General features: G+C 38.3%; 3 protein-coding genes across 3 annotated transcripts; 2 read left to right on the forward strand and 1 right to left on the reverse strand.

The window, feature by feature from the left end:
* Positions 1–275: 275 nt before the first annotated feature.
* On the reverse strand, positions 276–10,392 carry LOC117241205. The gene is made up of 5 exons (XM_033507176.1): positions 8,665–10,392; positions 7,704–8,508; positions 7,089–7,289; positions 596–798; positions 276–413 (listed from the first exon to the last, which is right to left on the reverse strand). The coding sequence occupies exons 1-5, from the start codon at positions 10,390–10,392 to the stop codon at positions 276–278; spliced, it is 3,075 nt and encodes a 1,024-aa protein (XP_033363067.1).
* A 5,372-nt stretch (positions 10,393–15,764) lies between these two features.
* LOC117241204 (dual specificity tyrosine-phosphorylation-regulated kinase 1A-like) lies at positions 15,765–19,042 on the forward strand. Its single transcript, XM_033507175.1, has 2 exons — positions 15,765–15,998; positions 18,013–19,042. Exons 1-2 carry the CDS (start codon positions 15,969–15,971, stop codon positions 18,547–18,549), a joined length of 567 nt encoding a protein of 188 aa, XP_033363066.1. The 5' UTR covers positions 15,765–15,968; the 3' UTR covers positions 18,550–19,042.
* A 2,780-nt stretch (positions 19,043–21,822) lies between these two features.
* Positions 21,823–22,569, forward strand: LOC117241202 (survival of motor neuron protein-like). The gene is made up of 3 exons (XM_033507172.1): positions 21,823–22,166; positions 22,287–22,366; positions 22,435–22,569. The coding sequence occupies exons 1-3, from the start codon at positions 21,838–21,840 to the stop codon at positions 22,491–22,493; spliced, it is 468 nt and encodes a 155-aa protein (XP_033363063.1). The 5' UTR covers positions 21,823–21,837; the 3' UTR covers positions 22,494–22,569.
* Positions 22,570–23,554: the final 985 nt, after the last annotated feature.

Here is a 23,554-nt window from a genome sequence, read left to right on the forward strand (position 1 = left end):
CAAATTTGGAAAGAATTTGTATTTGTTTGTACTGAGACGGTTGTAACTTATACGTGACCCTGATTAATTTGGCTATGGAGGTAGTGTTTAATGTTATTCTTAATTATTATTGCTGAACCTCCATGTGCTCTTCCTGATGAGCATACAGTATAGTGTGATATTTTTATGTAACTCTATTTGTTGTATAATGTATTATACAAAATGTTTTTATTTCATGTATTCTCTTTTGTAGCCCATTAGCGTCCCATGCTCTTATCTTTAATATATCCGTTGATTTATTTTTGCATTAGTGCGCTGCTGATAAGTTGTAGCATGGCTGATATTTCTTGCACTTGTTGCTTTAATAGCGAATTCTGTTTAATTCTGTTAAATCCATGTTTTTCTATAGCTTGCCTCACGTAGCTCTTTAAATTCTGTTTAGATTCATTGCTCCAGATTAATAACTCTAACGGGGCCCGCCTATGGCACTGGAGCTGCCAGGATAGCGAAGATGCGGGTGGAGGTACTAGAGAAGGAGATCGAGGTCTTGCGGAAAGAGCAATCAGGAAAGGCCGGGTGTGTCCGTTAGGAGAATGCACGATACTCGCTCATGTACCTTGTCTTGTAAAGGCGTCGCTCGCACCTTGTCGCCAATAAGTTCGTTTATCTTATTGGCAGCTACTTTCACCTCGCTGCCAGCCCTCATTTCTATCAAGATGTCCCCAGCTCTTGTTCTACGAATGCCCGAGCTTTCCTTAAGAACATCCTTCGCCACCATGAGATCTTTATACACCTGAAGCCATTCCTTGCCCTCTCCTACTGTTACGCCACGAGGCTTGCCACAGACTGTGTTTTCTAACCGTCGCTCGCGGTCCTACAACGTCGCAGACGGATCGTCGCGGCTGCCCGGCAAACGAACATTGTAGTGGCAAGCGCATGGTTCACTAAGCAAGGCGCCCTCCAGAAACGTCGACTCGTGGCCGTTATTTTACCTCGCGTAAAAGAATGTGACGTGATCCGAACGTAGTGGGGGTCGCCTTCCAGAAAATACCAAAATAATCGAAGGGCGGGCAGTACCTTCTGACGAGTCGAACGTGACACACCGAACATATCAGACCAATAGCAAACGAATTTATCTAAAGATCAAAGTCGAGTCAAATTTCTGTAACATCTTCATCAGATTATTGTAAAATATATTGTTCTATGTTAACCTGTTAATACAGTGTTACATTCATTAAACCACCTCTGTTATCCTAAACGAAATAGTCGTTCCCCTGTTTCGAGAGGAAATTCAAAGAGCTCGGGCCTTCACTAATGAGGATCCTGGAAGAACGCCTACAGGAATGGCGTCATAGTCTGAAAACAAGGCAGAGAAAGGCAACCACGGTTGCGGGCAATGCCACCAATCGCCTTGAAGTCCAACACAAGAGAAAGAAGGATGCGAAGAGACCAGTTGCTCCCAAGGCACCTAGGACCTCACAACGAAGTCTTCGGTTTAGGACGCGATGGAGAGCGGATGTGTTGACGGGTTGCTCCCGCTAGCCGAGTATATGTACGAGGACGTAGGAGCGTTTGAGATGGGTGTGATTGTTATAGGGTGTAATGGGTCAATGAGGCGGGAAGTGTAGTGTAATAATAATTGTAAGGAAGTAGTGAAATGAAATGAGAGGTATGAGTGGACTGAGGTGGCAGGAGAATGCATGGGAGTGAAATAGAGTTGGGTGATGCGGGGGAGAGTGAGTGTGTGGAAATGGAAATAGAGTTGGCATGTATGATGATTGAGTAGGTGAGCAACAAGACGTTTGTGCGTAATGGGGTGATAATATCCTCACTGAACAAGAATAAGTAAGTGGAGGATGTAATAGGAAGTGTGCAAGAAACAAAAAGTACGGTTAGTAATCGTTAATTTGAATTTATCCGTTATTAGCGACCTCGGATAAAGTCAAATAAACATCTAGACAAGACCCCATCGACTATAATGGCAGATCCACGCGTCACGGTAATTAGTCGCTTATATACATACGCGATAGTGGATAACTGCAAATAAATAAACAATAACGTGAGCATGTCGTGTGAGTCGACACGATGTAAGTCCCTATTTTTAAGGAATAAAGTCGGGCCGGCCAGGGTTCTTATACTTATAATATTTATTTGGCCATTTATTTATTGTGACACGAGCCGAACAAGGTTCTTTGGAATAAATAAATAACTAATAGGGTGCCGAATAATGAGGGGGCTGTAGGAGTTACGTGGTGATTAGTAGGTTGGTGTATGTAACGGTTGGATATAAGCACCGCTATAATATTATAATATTTTGTTATTTTATTTATTCTCTTAGTTTATTTTACTTCTTTATTTATAACTTTCAATTGATTAACTAGTAATTGTTTTATTCGTTTTATTTATTTATTATTTATTATTTATTATTTAAATTATTTATTTATTTATTTATTTTTATTTATTTATTACTTATGGTATGACGTTAGAACGTATTACGTTATATGGGATGACGTTATAACGTATTACGTTATATGGAATGACGTTATAACGTATTACGTTATATGGTATGCCGTTATAGCGTATTAGGTTATATGGTATGAAGTTATAACGTATTACGATATATGGTATGACGTTATAACGTATTACGTTATATGGGACGACGTTATGACGTATTACGTTATATGGTATAACGATATAACGTATTACGATATATGTTATAATGTTCTAACGTATAACTGTATATGTTATAACGTTATAACGTAATACGTTATATGGTATGACGTTATACGTATTACGTTATATAGTATATCGTTATAACGTATCACGTTATATCTTATAACGTTATAACGTAATACGTTATATCTTATAACGTTATAACGTAATACGTTATATGGTATAACTTTATAACGTAATATTTCGTTATATGCTATGACGTTATAACGTATTACGCTATATGGTATGACGTTATAACGTATTACGTTATATGGGATGACGTTATAACGTTATAACGAATTACGCTATATGGGATGACGTTATAACGTATTACGTTATATGGTATGACGTTAGAAAATATTACGTTATATGGGATGACGTTATAACATATTTCGTTATATGGTATGACGTTATAACGTATTACGTTATATGGGATGACGTTATAACGTATTTCGTTATATGGTATGACGTTATAACGTATTACGTTATATGGTATGACGTTAGAAAATATTACGTTATACGGTATGCCGTTATAACGTATTAGGTTATATGGTATACAGTTATAACGTATTACAATATATGGTATGACGTTATAACGTATTACGTTATATGGGACGACGTTATGACGTATTACGTTATATGGTATAACGTTCTAACGTATAACTGTATATGTTATAACGTTATAACGTAATACGTTATATGGTATGACGTTAGGACGTATTACGTTATATGGGATGACGCTATAACGTATTACGTTATTCGGGACAACGTTATGACGTATTACGTTATATGGGATGACGCTATAACGTATTACGTTATTCGGGACAACGTTATGACGTATTACGTTATATGGGATGACGTTATAACGTATTTCGTTATATGGTATGACGTTATAACGTATTACGTTATGTGGGATGACGTTATAACGTATTTCGTTATATGGTATGACGTTATAACGTATTACGTTATATGGTATGACGTTAGAAAATATTACGTTATATGGGACGACGTTATGACGTATTACGTTATATGGTATAACGATATAACGTATTACGATATATGTTATAATGTTCTAACGTATAACTGTATATGTTATAACGTTATAACGTAATACGTTATATGGTATGACGTTATACGTATTACGTTATATAGTATATCGTTATAACGTATCACGTTATATCTTATAACGTTATAACGTAATACGTTATATGCTATAACTTTATAACGTAATATGCTATATGCTATGACGTTATAACGTATTACGCTATATGGTATGACGTTATAACGTATTACGTTATATGGGATGACGTTATAACGTTATAACGAATTACGTTATATGCGATGACGTTATAACGTATTACGTTATATGGTATGACGTTAGAAAATATTACGTTATACGGTATGCCGTTATAACGTATTAGGTTATATGGTATACAGTTATAACGTATTACAATATATGGTATGACGTTATAACGTATTACGTTATATGGGACGACGTTATGACGTATTACGTTATATGGTATAACATTCTAACGTATAACTGTATATGTTATAACGTTATAACGTAATACCTTATATGGTATGACGTTAGGACGTATTACGTTATATGGGATTGCGTTATAACGTATTACGTTATTCGGTACAACATTATGACGTATTACGTTATATGGGATGACGTTATAACGTATTTCGTTATATGGTATGACGTTAGGACGTATTACGTTATACGGGATGACGTTATAACGTATTACGTTATTCGGGACAACGTTATGACGTATTACGTTATGTGGGATGACGTTATAACCTATTACGTTATATGGTATAACGTTATAACGTATCACGTTATATCTTATAACGTTATAACGTATTACGTTATATGGTATGACGTTATAACGTATTACGATATATGGTATGACGTTATAACGTATTACGTTATTCGGGACGACGTTATGACGTATTACGTTATATGGTATGACGTTTTATCGTATTACGTTAAATGGTATGCCGTTATAACGTATTAGGTTATATGGTATGAAGTTATAACGTATTACGATATATGGTATGACGTTATAACGTATTACGTTATATGGTATGACATTATAACGTATTACGTTATATGGTATGCCGTTATAGCGTATTAGGTTATATGGTATGAAGTTATAACGTATTACGATATATGGTATGACGTTATAACTTATTACGTTATATGGGACGACGTTATGACGTATTACGTTATATGGTATAACGATATAACGTATTACGATATATGTTATAATGTTCTAACGTATAACTGTATATGTTATAACGTTATAACGTAATACGTTATATGGTATGACGTTATACGTATTACGTTATATAGTATATCGTTATAACGTATCACGTTATATCTTATAACGTTATAACGTAATACGTTATATGGTATAACTTTATAACGTAATATTTCGTTATATGCTATGACGTTATAACGTATTACGCTATATGGTATGACGTTATAACGTATTACGTTATATGGGATGACGTTATAACGTTATAACGAATTACGCTATATGGGATGACGTTATAACGTATTACGTTATATGGTATGACGTTAGAAAATATTACGTTATATGGGATGACGTTATAACATATTTCGTTATATGGTATGACGTTATAACGTATTACGTTATATGGGATGACGTTATAACGTATTTCGTTATATGGTATGACGTTATAACGTATTACGTTATATGGTATGACGTTAGAAAATATTACGTTATACGGTATGCCGTTATAACGTATTAGGTTATATGGTATACAGTTATAACGTATTACAATATATGGTATGACGTTATAACGTATTACGTTATATGGGACGACGTTATGACGTATTACGTTATATGGTATAACGTTCTAACGTATAACTGTATATGTTATAACGTTATAACGTAATACGTTATATGGTATGACGTTAGGACGTATTACGTTATATGGGATGACGCTATAACGTATTACGTTATTCGGGACAACGTTATGACGTAATACGTTATATGGGATGACGTTATAACGTATTACGTTATTCGGGACAACGTTATGACGTATTACGTTATATGGGATGACGTTATAACGTATTTCGTTATATGGTATGACGTTATAACGTATTACGTTATATGGGATGACGTTATAACGTATTTCGTTATATGGTATGACGTTATAACGTATTACGTTATATGGTATGACGTTAGAAAATATTACGTTATATGGTATGCCGTTACAACGTATTAGGTTATATGGTATGACGTTATAACGCATTACGATATATGGTATGAGGTTATAACGTATTACGCTATACGGTATGACGTTATAACGTATTACGTTATATGGGATGACGTTATAACGTAACACGTTATATGGGATGACGTTATAACGTATTTCGTTATATGGGATGACGTTATACCGTATTTCGTTATATGGTATGCCGTTATAACGTATTAGGTTATATGGTATGAAGTTATAACGTATTACGATATATGGTATGACGTTATAACGTATTACGTTATATGGGACGACGTTATGACGTATTACGTTATATGGTATGACGTTATAACGTATTACGTTATATGGTATGCCGTTATAACGTATTAGGTTATATGGTATGACGATATAACGTATTACGTTATATGGTATGTCGTTATAACGTATCACGTTATATCTTATAACGTTATAACGTAATACGTTATATGCTATAACTTTATAACGTAATACGTTATATGCTATGACGTTATAACGTATTACGCTATATGGTATGACGTTAGAACGTATTACGTTATATGGGATGACGTTATACCGTATTACGTTATATGGTATGACGTTATAACGTATTACGTTATATGGTATGCCGTTATAACGTAATACGAAATCACCAAGTTTGAACCTAACTATTTTAGCTTTGTTTTCGTCGAACCTATCCTTATCGTATTTGGCGCTTCCATCTATATTCTTTATCGCCTGCTGTCTTACATGGGAGATATTTACTTCTCTTTCTCCGATATTGTCGGGTAGGGATAAGCCATAGGGTCTCGCTGTTTTTCCGATTAGTAATTCCAACGGGCTTGACTTAGTCACGCGGTTGGTGGTACAATTTAAGGCCAGTTGTATTTCCCCGATCGCGTCTTGCCAGGACCGCCCGGTGGTTTCTATTGTTGTGTTTTTTAGCGTACTCATAATACGCTCTACCTGTCCGTTGGCCCTTCTAGCTCCGGTCGCAATTAAATGGAGTTTAATGTATTTATCTTGCCAAAAGTCTCGAAATTCTTTGCCCGTAAAACATCTTCCCTTATCCGCTATTATCCGGCAGGGAGTGCCGAACAAAAATATAGCGGACTTAGGCGCTTTAATGGTGTTAATGGAGTCTATCTTACGGGTATAGTGCAAGTATACGAACTTAGTAAAGGCGTCGACCAACACAATGGCGTATTCCTTCGAATCGTTTTTACCGCTTAGTTTGCCCGTTATGTCCATATGAACCGTATGCCAAGGTATACTGGTCTTAGGTATGGGTTGTAATTCGGCTTGTACTCTACCCGAACTTGCCTTTGAAACTCGACAAGCATAACAGCTCTCTACGAATTTGCGAACATACTTCGCCATTCCTTCGAACCAGTAATACTCGTACAGTTTCTCAAGCGTTTTATCCCAACCTAAGTGCATAATGGACTGGTGCACATGGTTAATAACAGACTACCTAAACCCTCTCGAAACGATGGGCATGCAGAGAGTTCTACCTTTTCTCTGTATTTTACGATGAAGGGTGCCGGACCGTAACTCATACGTATTCGCGACGTCTTCCGCGAGCTCTTTGTTCTGTAATTTATCGACGATCTCAGAAATTTGTGGGTCGCGACGTTGTTCCGCTAGTAGCCAATCGTCGAAGATTTCGTTTAGGTTAATTTCTTTCTCTACAATTTTGCTGAACGTACTGCGATCCAAGTCTACGGGATTTCGCGAAAAGAAATCTGCGTGGGCCATTCGTTTACCTTCCCGGTACATAATGTCAAAGGTAAAAGTTTGCAGGTAAGCCCACCATCTGTAAACCCTGTCGTTCAAGTGTACCTTATTACTGGATGCTTTCAGGGAGTTGCAATCGGTGACAACGAGAAATTCTCGTCCGTGTAAGTAATGACGGAAGTGCTTGACGGCGTTTACAACTGCTAACGTTTCCAATTCGTAGGAATGATACCTAGACTCCGCAGGGCTAGTTCTTTTGCTGTAATATTCCACTACTCGATTTTTACCTTCGACCCTGTGCATTAAAATGGCTCCATATCCTGCCGAGCTAGCGTCCGTATGTAGTTCTATGGGGTAATTGGGGTCAAATATCATTAGCACCGGCGCGTCAGTCAGGACGGAAATTACCTTTTGTCTTATCTGTTCGTGCCTATCCGTCCAAGGTATATTCTTGTTATTCGAGGTAAGTGCATACAGGGGTTTCATTACTTGTGAAAATTTGGGAATGAAGTTTCGGAAATAAGAGGCCAAACCTATGAATTGCCTAAGTTGTGTGACGGTCGACGGTGCAGGTAAAGAACTCAAGGCTTGTATTTTACCCGGGTTTGGACGGACTTTTCCGTTACGAATTACATATCCCAAGTAGAGTACCAATGTCTTTAAAAAGGAGCATTTTGAAAAGTTAAAGGAGAATCCGTCTTTCACGAGGATATCTAATACGGTGCTCAACCTTTCTAGGGCTTGATCTACTGAGTCGGCAATAATTAGGACGTCGTCCAAGTAAACAACAACGAACGAATACGCGAGGTCGCCTAAGGCGTTGAGAATGGCCCTCTGGAAAACGGATGGTGCATTTTTCAATCCGAACGGCATAGTCACGTACTCGTATTGCCCGTCGGGCATAACGAACGCCGTATATTCCGTCGAATTAGGATGAATGGGAATTTGGTGGAATCCGCTGGCCATGTCCAGGCTAATGAAGTATCTCGCCTTCTGCAATCTCGCGATTTGATCCGCGATGAGGGGTAGGGAATACCGGTTCGCGACCGTATTTTTATTTAATGCCCCAAAATCTACGCACAGTCTATCTGAGCCGTCTTTCTTCTTTACAAGTAAAATAGGGCTCGCGAACGGTGAGTTGCTCGGCCTCACGATTTTTGCTCTAATTAACTCGTCTATTCTCTCACGCACTATCCTACGCTCTTCTTCGCTAAGTCGGCTTTGCACGGTGACATTAGGATCGATTAACCGTATTTCTAACTGGCCCGTGCTTACGCGAGTACGTGGGAAGCCCGTAATGAATGAATTTTTTAATTTCTCGAGAACAGAAATTAACCGACTTTTATCGTTACCAACCACGTCAGTGTCAACCGCATTGATATTGATCTCGTCTTCGGAGGTTTTACTACAGGCATTAATAGTCTTCGTTTTACAAATATCGACACTATTTCGTGTAATAGTTACATCAAAACCCTGGCTTAAGATCTCGCGGCCAATCATGATATCATAATGCAAGTGACTATCGGCTAGAACGTGAAAGGTTATCTCCAATGTAAAACAGTTGATGCGTACCGTAGATAAGATCTGGGATGTACTCTTAACGCAGGTGTTTCCTATTCCTCGCATAACTACTATATCTGTCGTTCTCCTACCGGAGAATTTCGGAGCGACAGATTCTCTAATTAATGAGCACTCGGCTCCGGAATTGAAGTAAAACGGGAACGACTCACCCAGATGACTTAAACTACCGGCTGGGGACTCCACCACGCAGAAGCTGACTTTACGCTCATCCTTGGGGCCTGGTCTACCGTCCCGTCGTGCCGAGCAGTTAGGTGCGATATGGCCTTCCGCATGACACCTGTAGCAAACCGCCTTGGACGGTGCGGCCAGTCGGCTTCCTTCCTGGCGTCGTGCATCCCTCTGCTGTTCGTTCTGCATCCTCTTGCGGCAGTCCTTTATTCTGTGTCCGAGAGTACCACAGTAATGACACCTCGTCTGGTGGCCCGATAACTTGCGTCGCTTAGCTTCGGGTTCCGCCGGTGCATCTCTCGGCGAAAATGTCGACTCTTCTTCGTAACAAAAGGGTCGCATTTCGCTCAGAAATTGGTCCTCCGTTCTGATATCGCTCGTGAGGGCCAATAGTTTAAGACGTTGGTCGTGTGGAATTAATATGTAGAGAGTGACAGCGTGAAGTATTTCGTCTAGCGTAGAATGTTGCCACCGCGTCTGCAGGAGGGAACGGACACGGCCGGCAAACGCCCCAGTGGATTCGCCCACTCCCCGCGGTTCCCTGGATACCTTGATTAACGATGAGGACGTCGTCTCTCGGCCACCGAAATGTATAAGGAATCGTTCCTTAACGGTAGACCAACTAACCTCTCCGTCTCCCGTCATTCGTGCCAGCCAATGTGCTGTAGAACCCTGTAGAGAGTCACTTAAGGCAGAGTATAGCGCGTCATCTCGTAGGGGATTGTTCTTCATGGCCCTACTAACAGCCGCGCACCACGCGGATGGGTCGGCGCCTGCGACTTCTGGGTTAAAATGTGGTAATTTGGTGGTTCCCGTATTTGGCCTTTGCATTAGCGTATGAATTAGGTTGTTCATGACAGCGATCTGCCCTTCCAGCGCTCGAAGCCGTTCTGATCCCACTTCTGATGTCGGATTGGCACTGGGAGTGGGGTTGTGAGCGCCAAAGGAATCTTCTCGAGGATTAGCCATTGATACGCTACACACAGGTGTAGTTTATTGCAATGATAGAATTAGTACAGTCTCGACAATTGATCACAGCGGTTCGGCACTCGCGACACGAGTGACGATGCTCTCGGGCTTAATAACGAATCCGCGGCCAACGGGATGACAACAGAACGTACTCACAAAGTCTAAGTCTGGTTAAAACGTGAAATAACCACTGATCGCGAAGACGTTACTCTTTTATCGATGAGATCGCGAGCGAGAATGCCTTTCCCGTCCCGATCATGCCACAGAGGAAAACTATAATGGGGTGTGTCTAAGGATACGAGATCATCGGATTCGTCGAGAAAAGCCTTCGTTCAGAAAGTAAGGGAAATTGGCGTTGCTGCTAATTAATCAATCTCCATATCGGTGGTTAGAAAAAGATGCTAGCCGCCCTCGAGGGAAAGTCGCTAGCCGCCCTCGGGGGAAAGTTGCTAGTGGGAGACGCCGCTCGTTGAAAAATATGTCTCCCCTATCTTCCCGTAGTTGGGACAGAGACTGTTTGTCTGTTTGAAGGACTTTAGTTAACTAAACCTTAAGATTTATAACGGGCCCTCGGGCTAGCCGAACATGTACTGCGGAGACGCATCGACATCTGGCAATCATCTTACTCGAAGAATAGGGTCTGCACGTGGCGAGCCACGGGACAGAAACCGTTGGAATGTTTACTGTCGCGTGTCGCCACAAATATTTCTTTTAAGGAGAGCTATAGAATAACTCCATACCTTTGTTAGGCAAAGCGTTCATCCCGTGACCGCGGCTACGTTCGGCGACTGACTGTCGCCTCGAGCCCAAGCTCATTATCACAATTCTCGAATAATTACAATCGGGTTGAATAACTACAATTGTTCAATTACAGCTATAGTAGATTCTAGGTTAGAATGTTGCGGGATTATCCAAAATTCCAAATGCTCTGGTGTTCTTTCATCTCCGACATATATATATGTCGGGTTTACATTAGAATTAGGGTTAGGGGCGTAAAGCGAATCTTCGTTTGGATTACACGTCGTCGTTATGCAATAGAGAAGACATTGGCTAGTGCAAATACGATTACCATAGAACCGGACAAGTAACCGTGGTAATTAGATACTCGAGAAACTAATGACAATGATACTAGGTTCAATAACGAACCCGCGGACAACGGGACGGTAGCCGTACGCACTCGCAAAGATCTAAGTCGAATTCTGTGTTAATAGTCGCTGGCGTTAATCTCTTTTTTTTGTCGATGAGACCGCAAGAGAGAATGACTTTCCGTCCCGCTGATACCCCAGAGGAAAACTATGACGGGGTGTGTCTAAGGACACGAGATCATCGGATTCGTCGGGGACATCCTACGTTCGGAAAGTAAGGGAAATTGACGTTGCTGCTAATTGGCCAATCTCCATACCGGTAGTTAGAAAAGGATGCTAGCTGCCCTTGAGGGAGGGTTGCTATTGGGAGACGTCGTTCGTGGAAAAATAGGTCTCTCCTGTCTTCCCGTAACTGGGACAAAGACTGTGTATCTGTTGAAGGATTTTAGGTAACTAGATATTAGTGTTTATGACGGTCCTCGGGCTAGCCAATCACGTACTGTGGAGACGCGTCGACATCTGGTAAACATCCTGCCCGGAGAATAGGATCTGCGTGTCGCAAGCTACGGGACAGAAACCGTTGGAGTGTTTACTGCCACGTGCCGCTACAAATCTTTCTTTTAAGGAGAGCTATAGGATTACTCAATGCCTTTGTTAGATGGAGAGTTCGTCCCGTTGACCGCGGCCACGTTCGGCGACTAATTGTCGCCTTGAGCCCAAGCTCATTGTCACAAGTCTCAAACAAATACAATTGGTTAGAATGACTGCAAATCGTTTAGTTACAACTGTAGATTTTAATTACAATGTTTTTATGGATTTTCCCGAGGTTTCAGAGGGAAGGCACCGGTGTCCTCTTATCTCCGACATATATAAATTATATTTAAGAAGTTTGGGATAGTTTAAAGATGAAATAAATTGCTTTTTAAGTTTAATCTCTTACTTTGGACGAAATCAAGTTTCTCTGGAATTTGGTGGAGTTTAAGATTTGATATCGGTGTCGTAGGAGTTATGTGACACTTTAAGGTGGAATAAATCTAACGAGGAGTTTAAGGTGCGGCAAAGGAGCGTGAAATGTTGCAATAGAAATTTATTGCAGTGTTAGTGCATTGGTAGATTGATCAAATTTACGTGTAGCGTGGGTAACCAATGGTAAATATTTTGCAATGTGTATAATTTCTCAGTAATCTGAAGCTTATAAAATCTATTGACAACTAATGGAAATTGTTGATTTAACAGATCAATTTTAAATTCCTCGTTAATCTAAACTTTTTTAATCCTATTTACAGCTAAACCTTACGACGAAAAATTAACGAAGTGGAATAAAAATGGCATTGTGATTCTTCTCGTCGTGTATTGGTGTCACATCAAATTTAAGAGACAGTTTTACTTGCGGATGCTGCATGTTACGTTGGTGAAGTCGACGAAAGCGTAAAATAGGAACTCGTCCGAAATACACTAACGCGGAAGGTTAAATTTAACGCAAAAGGCTGAGAAATTAGTTTAGAACTCGAAGTTTCATTGGTACGACGCTCTTGAAACGCATTCAAAGAGGTCGGCGACCTCGACAGGGGATGAACGCAACTGTTTCGTGGGAATTTCTTATTGTGGCTTATTTGGATGAAGCTGCTTTAAAATCAGCGCTGGATTCGTCTGTATTTTGCCCGGAAATCATAAAATGTTTAGGCCAGACGACTCCATGTACAGAAAATGTTATGTCCACTTTTTACGTCCGTAGAATTCAACTCTTTACTACTATGCACTTCTTCTCCAAAAAAATATCGCGTTTCAATATTAAAAAAGTTTCAATAATATACTATCCATTAGAAGAATGATAACATGATAACCTTACAAATTATTAGTATTAACAAATTGTTATTGTCGTATAGAAATGCCAACTATTGCTTCGGTAAAACAAACAAAGGAATTTTACAGGTAAATTTTACAAATTACAAGTCCTCTTATAACGCAAAATACGACGTGTAAAATTGTCTCAATTTATTAATAGTATTAATAAATTATTATGATAAAAGATGCAGGAATCTTAGCCTCATGAGAAATTAGAGATGAAAATGAGTGGGAAAAGATTAATCACTGGTCCTCCTAAAAAGATGCAGTCCCATGGATGGATGGTTGTGCGAGTATTAAAGCAGCGAAAAACCGTTCCCCGAATTCTCATCCCGGACGTCGTACGACCAAAGACAAAAACAACTCACTCGAGGGCATTGCGGAGAGACATTCATCGAGGACACAATAGTATTATTCCAGGAAGTGCTAGTTCTTCCTAGATTCCGGTTACAATGTTCTTAACGCGTGGAAATTAATCTTGACCAGGAAACATCTATAACGGCATGTATTTTCTGCCGTGATTGTAAATCTGTTTGGAACATGCGGTTTGTCCGTTAATCTAGGCGCTGTTGTTCAATTGAGTCAATATTATTTGTTGGTAGATTAGTGTGTGCAAGAGCGCTCTGTTCATTATTGACCAATTCGAGCACGTATTGGTAAATTTCACACCGGCAATTACGGTGAAATCGTTCGTGGTCGCTGGAAATTAGCAGTATCGTTTGCGGTCGTGAGCGGGGAATTATGTGAAGCAGCTTTGCTTTGTCGTTTCATGCATTTAATAGGTTTACGGCGGTGGACAGAGTTTGTAAAAAATGAAGACAAGGTAGAAAAAGATTATTTTTCATTTTTTACTATTAGATTATTTTCAAAGTAATCTTTTCAGTGAAATATGATTGACAAAAAATAAGATTTATAATTGAATCATTATAGAAAATAGAATAATATTGATAATAAAGAAATAAAAATCAATTATAGAATAACATATAATAATAATAATAATAACAATAATGTGGATAGACTTTATGTTTACTTTTATATGTATAATGATACTGTTTGATCCTTGAATTAAAGTTAAGATTAACGTTGCGATTATGATTATCCTTTGTCTGACTAAATATATTTGAAGTATCAATTACAGTAGAATTTTTGAAAGATTCGTGGCTGTTAAACAAAAAACTGGTTCCTTTATATTTCGCTCAATTATCATAGAATCGTGAAACTGACTTTCACTTCAAATTTTGTCTGTTTCAGGAGTAGCAAGTACCTGCAAAAATCATCCATCAGCCGGATATGTGCTGTCGGAGGGTTTTTCATTAGCATTCCCGTCTTTCTAACTGGTAAGAACCAATTCCTTCAATTCTGTCGACTTTAACCTTTTGAAAGATACTAGTACATAAGTTATACGTTTAATTTTTCTTGAATTCAGGCATGAATCCTAAAGATACTGTGAACTATCTCTGAGTGTATGAAATCAGTTTAGAAATCCAATGGAAATAAAGTTAATTTTAACGCCGAATAGTCATTATTTTTCTTAGAAAAATAAAAATGATCGTCTTTTAGGGAAGTTTTAACAGATTAATTTATAAAGAGCTGAAACAGAATATTTATGTCATGCATGAATACGGCTGGTGGATGGATCGAGATCTAATCTAAAGTTTACGTTGTGTCATGCTAGTTTACACAGCTATCATTCGCTCGATCGATCGTTAAGCTGTTGAACTCGATTCAAGATGGACATTTTGGCTCTGTTCAGAAGAAAACTGCGTTTTAATAAATTTGACGGAATAGAAATTATGATAGACCACAATGTTTTTTTAATTATATCATAAAATTTATTTATTTTTTTTTAATGTCATGTTATAAACTTCAAATACTGCCCAAAACTTCGAACGTAATCGTTTTAGAAATTTGTAAATTACTTGACGACCAAAAATATTGAATTCTCTATTGTCTGAAGATAGATTCTCTGTAATTTAAGTAATTTATTCGTCGAGAATTGATATATAAAGACTTAAATAATAAACTAATTGAAAAATAATTTGCGACTAGTATTGAAAATTTCAATGAAAAGCATATGTATATAGTTTACGCTTCGAGAATTATATGTATTGAGAATATGTATTTGCGCTGATTCTTTGTCCCGCTTGTTATGGCATACGTGTTATAATGATCCTCTAACAATGCTTTCAGGTATGATATTGTATACATTCATCCAGTTTCATTCGACGCCGGTGTCACGTAAAATGGATACTTGGGTTGCGAGAGAAAAGAAAGCTGAGTCGTAGCCCAACTATTAATTCTCTTTTATCGAACTTTATTATGACTTTGGCACTTACAGTAGAATAACGTTGAACAGAGAAAGGGGTGTTGTACAAGAACAGCAACTAGAACGAGAACTCCCCGGGCTGGGTGAAGTCTCGGCTTATATACACCCTAGCTTGGGGATGTTGGGGGGTTTGGTGTGGATTCCAAGGAGTCCGAAAGTCGGGGTTGGGGCCTTATCTCTGATGGGGACTAAGATGCGTCGCGGCGTTGGCGTCCGACAGTCGGGAGTCGATGTCTTTTCTCTGAGAGGTAGTTGGTGTCACACCGGCAATCGTTACGTCGGTTTTCATAGGCCTTGGCATCGTGTTTTGTGGATGCGCAATGGTCCATAACGTCTTCGTGTGGCAGAGGGTAAGAACATATCGCTATTAAAAAAGAAAACGAACACGTTCAAACACGTCTAAATCATCTTTTATGTGTATTTTACCCGGAAATCATATTATCGTGAAATTTTGTTTTTCAGAGTTACAATAATTTATCTGGTAGAGTTCATAAAAATTCTTCTGAAATCAATTGCAAGCTTTTAGGAAACCAGGATTTTTCACATTTTTAAGAAGCGTTATAATTATATTGCTGATCTTTATACGTTCGTGCGAAATTGAAAAGTACGCAAATGGCGCAAAATGCATAAAATGCGCTAAAATATACGTATATAAGAAAACAAATCTCGATTAAAATTTTATTTCTTTGATTATGTTCGTAAAACTACAAACTTGTATAAAAATACGCATTCTAGTTATAAGTGTTAAAACATTCGATCTAGTCCTTATCACATTCATGAAAACCTCCATTTAACCATTCGTTATATCAACGAACATTCATATGCAAAACTTACCACCTACCACATCCTCCGCGTATTAATATAATCCCCCTTTATAAATTATACACTTTAGAGTGGACTGGTTGGGTCAGAGTGATATAAGCTTACAAGTTCTCGAGGAGTTCTACCGAAGTTACATTTACGTTTGCATAATTTCACCGAAAAAGATACTCTGTAGAATAACAGGTTCGTTTGTTTATGTGATCCGCGATCGCAACTATTTCAAGGGGATTTTATAAATAACCATACACACGATATTCAGTGTATTTTCGTATTCTCGTTTATTTTTGGGAGATTTGTAAAACTGTTGAACAAAATAATTGAGTAACGATTATTGTTACGCCGCCTAAAACATCTGCACGCCAGCCCGCGCGACCGGACAACAACCGCCTGCGTAACGTCACTTCGACCCTCAATAAACCTAAGGACCCACCACAACTTTCACTTCCCTGCATTGTTTCACCATATGTCTTCAATCCGTTTGTCTTGAAGAATTTCTAAAGCTTAAAAATATTCTCGAAACACAGTCGGTTTTAGAGGTGTCCTTGGGTTTATTAGTCGCACTTAAAACACGGAGAAAGCGGGTATGCACCCATTAGGAAAATCCGAATAGCCCTGTAATAAAACAAGCTAGGTTTTTCTCACGCACACAGTCATCTACGCACCACGATGGTAGGAGACTCCCTACTCATCCCTTCGAGCACTAGTGCAGGTCATGACCAATCGACACCGCGGTTCGTTACCCTCACTTTTCCTAACGAAAGTGGGACCAACGAATCCGCGTTCTTTAGGCACACCCACACCGAACTTTTCTTCCGTATTAAAAAAAAGAGCGACAGACGGTCTACCAACTAACGCCTAACGCGGCAGTCTACACATAGCGCGAGAGTCGCATACTTCACGCAAATCTTTTGTCGGTTCTCGGTGTTGTCTGTCGAACATACATCTTCTCTCCTAAACATATCATAGTGCTAAGTCCATTGATACATTAATTTCCATTATAAGAGCCCTGCTCTAGCGTACATATCTATCGCATCTTCGTGCGACAAGTTGTTAACTATTTATTTCTCTACGTCAGTGTAATCTAAGTATTGGAAATATATACTTTATAATTCTGTGAATCACAGTGTTATACAAACTCAATCACCCCTTATTATCTCAACGGAAATCAGGGGATCGATCAATTCGTGGTGTCGATTGTTATAATCGTAACGGGGATTTACGACCCCCGTTGACGTCTCTCCTCGCGATTACGTCTCCCCGCAATTGGTCGAATTTACAATTATATTTGCTGAGAAAAAGTCTTTTTCTCTGTACACCTCCTTCTACTTCAAGCATGTAGTATTGACAATAAGATTGACAATGGCTGAAAGTAATCCAAAAGAGTTTTCACCATGGTTATCGGTAACGAAAAAGATTTGAATCATCTTTAATACTTATTCGTAACTAGAATCATTTCAACTAAAATGTAAATTCTTATATTATAACTTTTTTAATTTGTTATGGCCCCTGACTACACCCTAACCTATCATTCTTATTTCGTAGGAGAAGACGAATGCCGTGAAGGCGTTAGCGCGCGAACAGTGCGAAGCGGCGGTACAGCTGCAGCGTCAGCAGCAGCTGCAACAGCACCAGAACCAGCACCAGCTACAGCAGCAACAACAACTACGTGGCCCGTTAACCATCCACCATGCTGGCTGCCCAACGAAAGTCGGGCCCGTGACGAACCAACTAAATACCAGCCACGCAACGCACGGCCGGGCTGCACAGTACCAACACTATCATCACCATCATCATCATCGACACGTGTCAATGTCTCCACCGCCCTTGTTGCTCTCATCGCCAGCTCCGATCGCGGCGACGCACAATCATCTGAACGTGCGCGGACACAGAAACGTGGTTACGCCACCGGATACACCAGCAGATAGATCGCCACCGAGTCCTGGAAATAAGCTAAATAGATCGCAGCATTTGCCACGGGAAGCAACCGGCAGCGTCAGTTCTGGTCTTCCGGCTGCCACATTGGATCTAGGTAGCGCAGCAACCACCAATAGTCCGCATGAATTGTCCACGTTAGTTTAGAAATTTGGTCCGAACATTATATCTTCACATAGGATTGGAGATTAATAGTTGATAGTTAATTTACACATCGATCTTTTTATTTGTAGATTGGGTCGTGGTTTAGAGTTGGTTTGTAAAAATTCGGTCCTAATTGTTAAATGATGAATATTGATTAAGAATAATAGGCATTGATGTACCAATCTTTTTTTAACTTATATACTTGAGCACACGCATTGGAGATTTCACTTTTATTCAGTGAAACAGCAACTTCATTACTCGCTTATTCAATACGGCAATTGCATATATTTCATGGACATTTTAACAATGTTTTGAATAATTTCTAACGGTACAATTGTGATGAAGTGAAAAAATCGTGATAAGAAACAGAGAGAAAAGTTGCTCGTTAATGAATATTGACCAGAAATAAAGTAATTTCTAAAGAATATCCCGAAGACGTCGTAGATATTACGAAAGGAATGATTAATTTATACCCGCGTGTATCTTGCCATTACCCTACTATTATTATTATTAATATTGTTAGTAGTACTCGATTACATTATTATTAATATTAATATTATTGCCTTATTATTATTAATGTTATGGAACCTCTAGTCCTAGGTTACTTTCGCTGCCACGAAAGGATAAGATTTTCGAATTTTTGACTATTACGTGTAATTCAAGTTTTCCTGTTGCGCATGCGCAGTAGAAAGAAAGTTATCGGAACTCAAATCTCGAACTATAGAGAGTTGAAAAGTAGTAAAAGTAAAAAAGCACGAATAACATTTGTATTTGTGCTGGATTAAGTTTGATAATTGAAAATTGAGTTTGATGATAACATTTTTTTCGTATTCGCTTTGGTAAATATTAGTTTTATTTAAAATTGAACAAAGCATTTTATGTTTTTCAAATACGGTACATAATCGTAATATCGAATTTTGTAAACTGATAGTAAGAAACTCTATAATTCGAGACTGGAACTTTGATCAAGTTCACATTGAACGTAAACTGACTTAATTTTGTTATTTAAGCGTGTATACTATACGTGTTTGTTCCTTCTTCTCTTGTGCGCAGGCTATAGCTTAATTACTTCCAATAAACGCAGTTATATCGAATCAATGACCGATACAAATTTAGATATTAGGAATATTTAAACAAGAGATTAAAAACTAAAAAGTATTGTTTTTATACTGCATATGTGTTACGCCGGGCGACTCTCTGCCTGGCCCAGGTCACACACCGCGGGCCAGACGGACATCAGATGTCCGCTCTTCCGTACGGCGTACCCTCAATAGCCTTAAGCACCCGTCATAAACCCGAGTCACTTGCCTGCTAAGGTCCTTCAAACCAAACAAACATCTGTTTCCGAAGAATTTCTAAAGACTATGTCTACCACGGAGGGACAAGGGAAAGTTAGTTTTTCTCACGTACGCTGCAACTTTCCTCCCACTAACCACTTTCCCTCGAGGGCGGATAAGACCCTTCGTTTAACCAATTAACATTAAGCCTATTTCCCTCACTCTCTTAACTAACATCGGCACCAACAAATCCGATGGTCCCGTGCGCTAGACACACCCATCCTTAGCTTTCCTCCGACACAGCATCGTCACTTAACTTCACTTCTTCTACATCGTTGAAAAAGTCAACTACTAAGTATACCGCTAATGCCCATCGGGGCAGTCTAAGCATAACGCGAAAGTCGGTCTCGGTATTGTCGAGCATACATTTCCTCTCCTAAATATCTTATAGTGCTACGTCCACTAATACACTAAATCTAATTATAAGAGCCCTGCTCTAACGTACATATATATCTTATCTTCGTGCGATAAGTGATTATCTATCTATCTATGCTCATCAGTGTAACCTAAGTGTTGGAAATATATAATTTATAATTCTGTGAATCACAGTGTTATACAACCTCAATCACCCCTATTATCTCAACGGAAATCAGGGTATCGATCAATTCGTAGTGTCGATTGTTATAATCGTAACGGGGATTTACGACCCCCGTTGACGTCTCTTCTAGCGACTACGTCTCCCCGCGATTGGTCGAATAAACAATATGTACATATGCAATATGAACGACAGTTTGTGTAATAATATGTACCCCTCTTCTTAGTTTACTTTTGTATATTTTGCGACAGTTGATATTAATTTTATGAGGAACGTACTTACACTTTATCTTTGTAATTAAATGTGAAATGAAAGAAAAGAAATGACATGAGAAAAGGAAATTCGATGTATGAGTATATACGAATTGACGGAATTAAAATTTAACGCTATATTTAAATAGAAGACATGAAATATCTTCTCATCTTAAAATAACTTGATCATTCCTATTCTTTTACATAAAAACACTTTTCGACTGTAACTTAAGAAACATGTCTGCTAACGTGAAACGTGCCAGAAAAAATTAACAACTTCCATTAAATTGGCAAATTTCTCATTAATATCGTAAAACTCGCGTTTACAAAGATCAGATCAATGTACATAATATACAAAACAAATGCAGAATATATAAATATAGCACATACGTTCTGAATTATATTCGAATTGGGCAGGGTAACCAAGTGAAAATATGTAAATTTCACTATGTGTAATGTACACTTAGAAATATCAGGCGAACTATGAACAATGTCGCGAGAGCCGAGGCGCCGTCGGGCCCATCAATGTGTCATCGGTCTTTTCAAGTGCATAGTTTCGTGGAAAAGACCTACGTGACCCTAGCTACGAGCGTCTGCAGAACACGTGTGCAGTGGGCCTAGGAAAAAGGCAATAGAATGGGACAACGGCCAGAGAGGGTCAGTCGAGGAGCAGAGTGCGAGTCGAGGAGCCGAGTGCGAGTTGAGCGGTGACGGAGGTTGCGAGTGGCGTTGCCGAGAGAGTGTGGATTGCGCTGTTTTCTGTACGTTGGTATGAGTAGTTCAGGTTAATCAACAATCGTCTTTTTCTGTCTGATTAACATCTCTATTGTCCATTCCTTTGTAAACATATTATATCTCGATATTACATATATATGAAGTAAAGGCTTTCGCATAGTCTATCACAGTGTCATTCAGCAGGTCCTTAACTGGGCAGGAGTACCTGTCAATGTCTATGGGGAGACCCGTGGGATATAGGGTCATGAACCATAAACATGCATGTTACTTATTGTTCATTATTAGCTGCTTGGAATATAATTCTCCTCATTAGACGAGTGATTATTACCACATATATCAAGGCAAACATTTATACATATACATTTATGCACGGGAAATTTTAATACATTGCCTGCAAGGACAGTAACTGAATGGCACTCAGTCATTCTATTAAATGACAAAAATTTCTTTTACTCTGTGTTTAGGCTATGGTAATACACAGAAAGTCGAGTTGAGTTCTCTTTTAGAATCAGAAGGTTTGCAAAGTCAAATAGCACAACAAAAGAAAGCTTTGGAAGAGAAATTCAATGAAGAGAGCGATGAGACTTGTGAGACTAATTTTTCTACAAATGTAAATTCGAAAAAATATAATGTAGAAAAAATGGATTGTGACTCTGAAGAAGCAAATGCGTATAAACATCACTTCATACCGGGACCATCTTTCAATTCGATGACTGATATAATGCCACCTGCACCTCCTTTACCACCACAATTAATGGCCAAGTAAGTACAATTTAAAAATTCTAATGGAATGCTGAATACTTCTAATATTAATAAGTAATTTGGAATAAGTTTAACATTTTATTTGGAAAAAAAATACGAAATTTTAATAAAATGTACTAGATTACCAGATAATGATACAGACGCACTTTCAAGTATGTTGATGTCATGGTATATTAATGGTTACATGGTATATTACACAGGTAATTATTTCATATAAGTATTTTATTGTATATTAAATTTTCAATGGACTATGTTATTTCTTTTGTAGGTTATTATCATGGTTTGAAACAAGCAAGAAACAATCAAGAGAACAGGAAGAACTGTTGATTATATCAATTTTTTCAATAACAATATAACAATAATATAAGATATAATAAAATATAAAACTCATTGTATTTATTTACTTCAATTATTTGAAATAAAGAACCGCTTTATTTATATAAGACTTTAAGACTTTTTTAAAAATAATTACTAAGATAAGAAAACATAAAAAACATATTTTTGATAAAATACACTCACATATATATGTCGGGTTATCATTAGGATTTAAGGCGCGTAATGATCCTTCGTTTGAATTAGCCATTGTTTTACGAAACAGAGAATATATTTACACGAATAAACAAGATTTTACAAAATATTATGAATAATGAGTTTAATAAATAATAAGATTAACAAACGATAAGTTTAACTAATAATTAGATTAAAGATTAATAAGTTTAACGAACAATAAGAGGAACGAATAATTAGCCATTGTTTTACGAAACAGAATATACTTACCCGAATAAAAAAGATTTTACAAAATATTATGAATAATGAGTTTAATAAATAATAAGATTAACAAACGATAAGTTTAACTAATAATTAGATTAAAGATTAATAAGTTTAACGAACAATAAGAGGACCGAATAATATGTCTTACGAATAATGAATTTAACGTATAATGAGATTAACGATTGATAGGTGTAAATTTCGACCAATTGCGGGGAGACGTAATCGCGAGGAGAGACGTCAACGGGGGTCGTAAATCCCCGTTACGATTATAACAATCGACACCACGAATTGATCGATCCCCTGATTTCCGTTGAGATAATAAGGGGTGATTGAGTTTGTATAACACTGTGATTCACAGAATTATAAATTATATATTTCCAACACTTAGATTACACTGACGTAGAGAAATAAATAGTTAACAACTTGTCGCACGAAGATGCGGTAGATATGTACGCTAGAGCAGGGCTCTTATAATGGAAATTAATGTATTAATGGACTTAGCACTATGATATTTTTAGGAGAGAAGATGTATGTTCGACAACACCGAGAACCGACAAAAGATATGCGTGAAGTATGCGACTCTCGCGCTATGTGTAGACTGCCGCGTTAGGCGTTAG

The sequence above is a fragment of the Bombus vosnesenskii genome, unplaced genomic scaffold (genome assembly GCF_011952255.1).
Source record: "Bombus vosnesenskii isolate JDL3184/JDL3185 unplaced genomic scaffold, Bvos_JDL3184-5_v1.1 scf7180000015405, whole genome shotgun sequence".
Lineage (NCBI taxonomy): Eukaryota > Metazoa > Arthropoda > Insecta > Hymenoptera > Apidae > Bombus > Bombus vosnesenskii.

Excerpts from the sequence above, each read along its gene's own strand:
- LOC117241205 (XM_033507176.1), bottom strand. The coding sequence starts at position 10,392 with ATGGCTAATCCTCGAGAAGATTCCTTTGGCGCTCACAACCCCACTCCC. Across the intron at positions 7,290-7,703 it reads TGACATTATGTACCGGGAAG|AGAGCTGTTATGCTTGTCGA; the intron begins GTAAACGAATGG and ends GCAAATTCGTAG. Across the intron at positions 799-7,088 it reads CGTATACTTGCACTATACCC|TAGGAGAGGGCAAGGAATGG; the intron begins GTAAGATAGACT and ends GTGGCGTAACAG.
- LOC117241204 (XM_033507175.1), top strand. The coding sequence starts at position 15,969 with ATGGTCCATAACGTCTTCGTGTGGCAGAGG. Across the intron at positions 15,999-18,012 it reads ACGTCTTCGTGTGGCAGAGG|GAGAAGACGAATGCCGTGAA; the intron begins GTAAGAACATAT and ends CTTATTTCGTAG.
- LOC117241202 (XM_033507172.1), top strand. The coding sequence starts at position 21,838 with ATGACAAAAATTTCTTTTACTCTGTGTTTAGGCTATGGTAATACACAG. Across the intron at positions 22,167-22,286 it reads CCACCACAATTAATGGCCAA|ATTACCAGATAATGATACAG; the intron begins GTAAGTACAATT and ends AAAATGTACTAG. Across the intron at positions 22,367-22,434 it reads TTACATGGTATATTACACAG|GTTATTATCATGGTTTGAAA; the intron begins GTAATTATTTCA and ends TTTCTTTTGTAG.